Below are 2005 nucleotides of genomic sequence, written 5' to 3'. Positions count from 1 at the left end.
TTTATGTCATCAACTGGATCTTCAGTGCGCTTCCTTCATCGGGGATGTATACAATTATGTTTCGGTTGTGTCGACAACCGTCATATTGGATAGCAATTTTTGTGAGTAGCTTTTTAACTCTTGCACTTGATGGAGTTCTTCACTATCAATTTCCTCTCACTTTCTACTTTCATCAGGGTCCAGGGATGCATCCAAGATTTTTTTGTTTTTTATTTTTGTAAATTCTTTAAAATTGGGAACAACATTAAAAAAAATTATTTTGTAATTTCCAGTAAAACAACTAAAATATAAACAAATCAAACACAACCCTGTTATTTCCTTATTTTCCTTTCCCATGTTAGATCATGAGGTTGACACAATCTACTAGAATCTTGTCTCAAATCCTTGTACTCAATCCATATACATTGTGTTCCTTTTTTTTTCCTGATAAAATTTAAATGTTTCTTTACCTCCTCTGAAATAAATCAACATACATTTTCTTTTTGCTAAAAATGCGTTGAGTATTCTTTGATGGAAACCATTATTCCATACAGCTCATGGTTGCGGCGGGGATGGGTCCAATTCTAGCCATCAAGTACTTCCGATATACATATAGACCGAGCAAAATCAATGCACTTCAACAAGCTGAACGTCTGGGTGGGCCTATTTTGTCTCTTGGCACCATTGAGCCTCAGCTGAGATCTGTAGAGAAAGATGTTTCTACCCTGTCAATAACACAACCCAAAACCAGAAATCCTGTGTATGAACCTCTGTTATCAGATTCTCCAAATGCCACCAGAAGATCTTTTGGAGCAGGAACACCATTTGATTTTTTCCAGTCACAATCAAGATTATCACTGTCTAGCTACACTCGAAATTGCAAGGACAACTGAGATTAAGGAGCAATTGGAAGAGCTCCAGATGCAGCATCTTAGTTGTATATCCTTTTTTTTTTATCAAAACTAACAGTACAATGTTAGTTCCGTGTATACTAATGTTATATAAAGTGCCATAAGATAACTGGTTATATAAAGCCAAAAGAAAATGAATTTTCACGATTTTATAGATTATTTGATTAACTTGATATTATTTTTGTTTTCCAACTTCTGGTTGGAGACATTTGATTTTTTCCCCCTTTGCAACACCTTCACCTTATAATGTTCTCCAGTTAGGGTTATATTGCATTTATTGAAGAATAATACATCTTATGGCCATTCAAGAAGAAACTGGGCAGGTGAAAGAAAGCCAAATTCTTTGTCAGTTTTCTTCCATGGAAGCATCTGGAAAACGATAATTCGTGCAGAGATGTCAACATACTAATTTGCAGATGGCAGAAGCATACAAATTTGGTGACCATTTTAAAGCTGAACAAGGGGAGAACTTAATACGTAAGGTATATGTCCCCCACCAACCGTGGTCAGATCTCTGCTGCAAATTGCATGGCAAGGTAGCGATGATAATAAGGAGTAAGTAATTCTGAAATTGTTCTCTGAAATTACAATTATGAGTTGTTTTAGATTTTTAGTCCTTGAAATTATGGATTAAATTGACAATGATTGTTAAATTTAATTAATTAAATTTTTTAATGTTAAATTAAATTGAAAGGTGTTAATTTTGGGGAACTAAATTTTACGGAAGGTAGGGGCTAATTTTTTTATAAGATTAAAAATTAAATTGACTGATATTTTAGTTTTAAGGATGAATAAGATTTGACGTGTTATTCAAATAAATCAAACTGCATGTCGTGGCGAGAATGGAGAATCTGTCAGTAACAGTGCAGGCATTTTGCATGCAGTTATAGATCTGCATAAAATTGCCCCATCACCTAAAGCACCCCCCGTTCACAAGGTGCCACAGTTATATCTACTCATTCACGGTTGAATAAATTCACAAGGAGATGGCAACTTATCCCACAATTGCCCGCTAAATTTCTCCTATAAACAAAAATCGAATTGACGACTAAAGGCAAAGGCAGTTAATTTGACTTCAAAGCCTATAATAGGTCGTTTTAGCATGGGTTATTTTC

The 2005-nt window shown here is 34.8% G+C and overlaps 1 protein-coding gene across 1 annotated transcript; it reads left to right on the top strand.

Moving 5' to 3' along the window:
* The first annotated feature begins 6 nt into the window (after positions 1-6).
* Positions 7-1037, top strand: LOC106797519 (phospholipid-transporting ATPase 2). Its single transcript, XM_014772115.3, has 2 exons — positions 7-101; positions 534-1037. The coding sequence occupies exons 1-2, from the start codon at positions 45-47 to the stop codon at positions 870-872; spliced, it is 396 nt and encodes a 131-aa protein (XP_014627601.1). The 5' UTR covers positions 7-44; the 3' UTR covers positions 873-1037.
* The last annotated feature ends 968 nt before the right edge of the window (positions 1038-2005 follow it).

Source organism: Glycine max, chromosome 19, assembly GCF_000004515.6.
Source record: "Glycine max cultivar Williams 82 chromosome 19, Glycine_max_v4.0, whole genome shotgun sequence".
NCBI lineage: Eukaryota > Viridiplantae > Streptophyta > Magnoliopsida > Fabales > Fabaceae > Glycine > Glycine max.
The sequence above is the reverse complement of the archived record's forward strand: the minus strand, read 5'-3'. Positions and strand labels throughout refer to the sequence as shown.

What these genes read in the sequence shown, in the direction of transcription:
- LOC106797519 (XM_014772115.3), top strand. Translation starts at nt 45, where the DNA reads ATGTATACAATTATGTTTCGGTTGTGTCGACAACCGTCATATTGGATA. An exon ending in CATATTGGATAGCAATTTTT is followed by an intron (nt 102 to 533) that starts GTGAGTAGCTTT and finishes TATTCCATACAG; the next exon opens with CTCATGGTTGCGGCGGGGAT.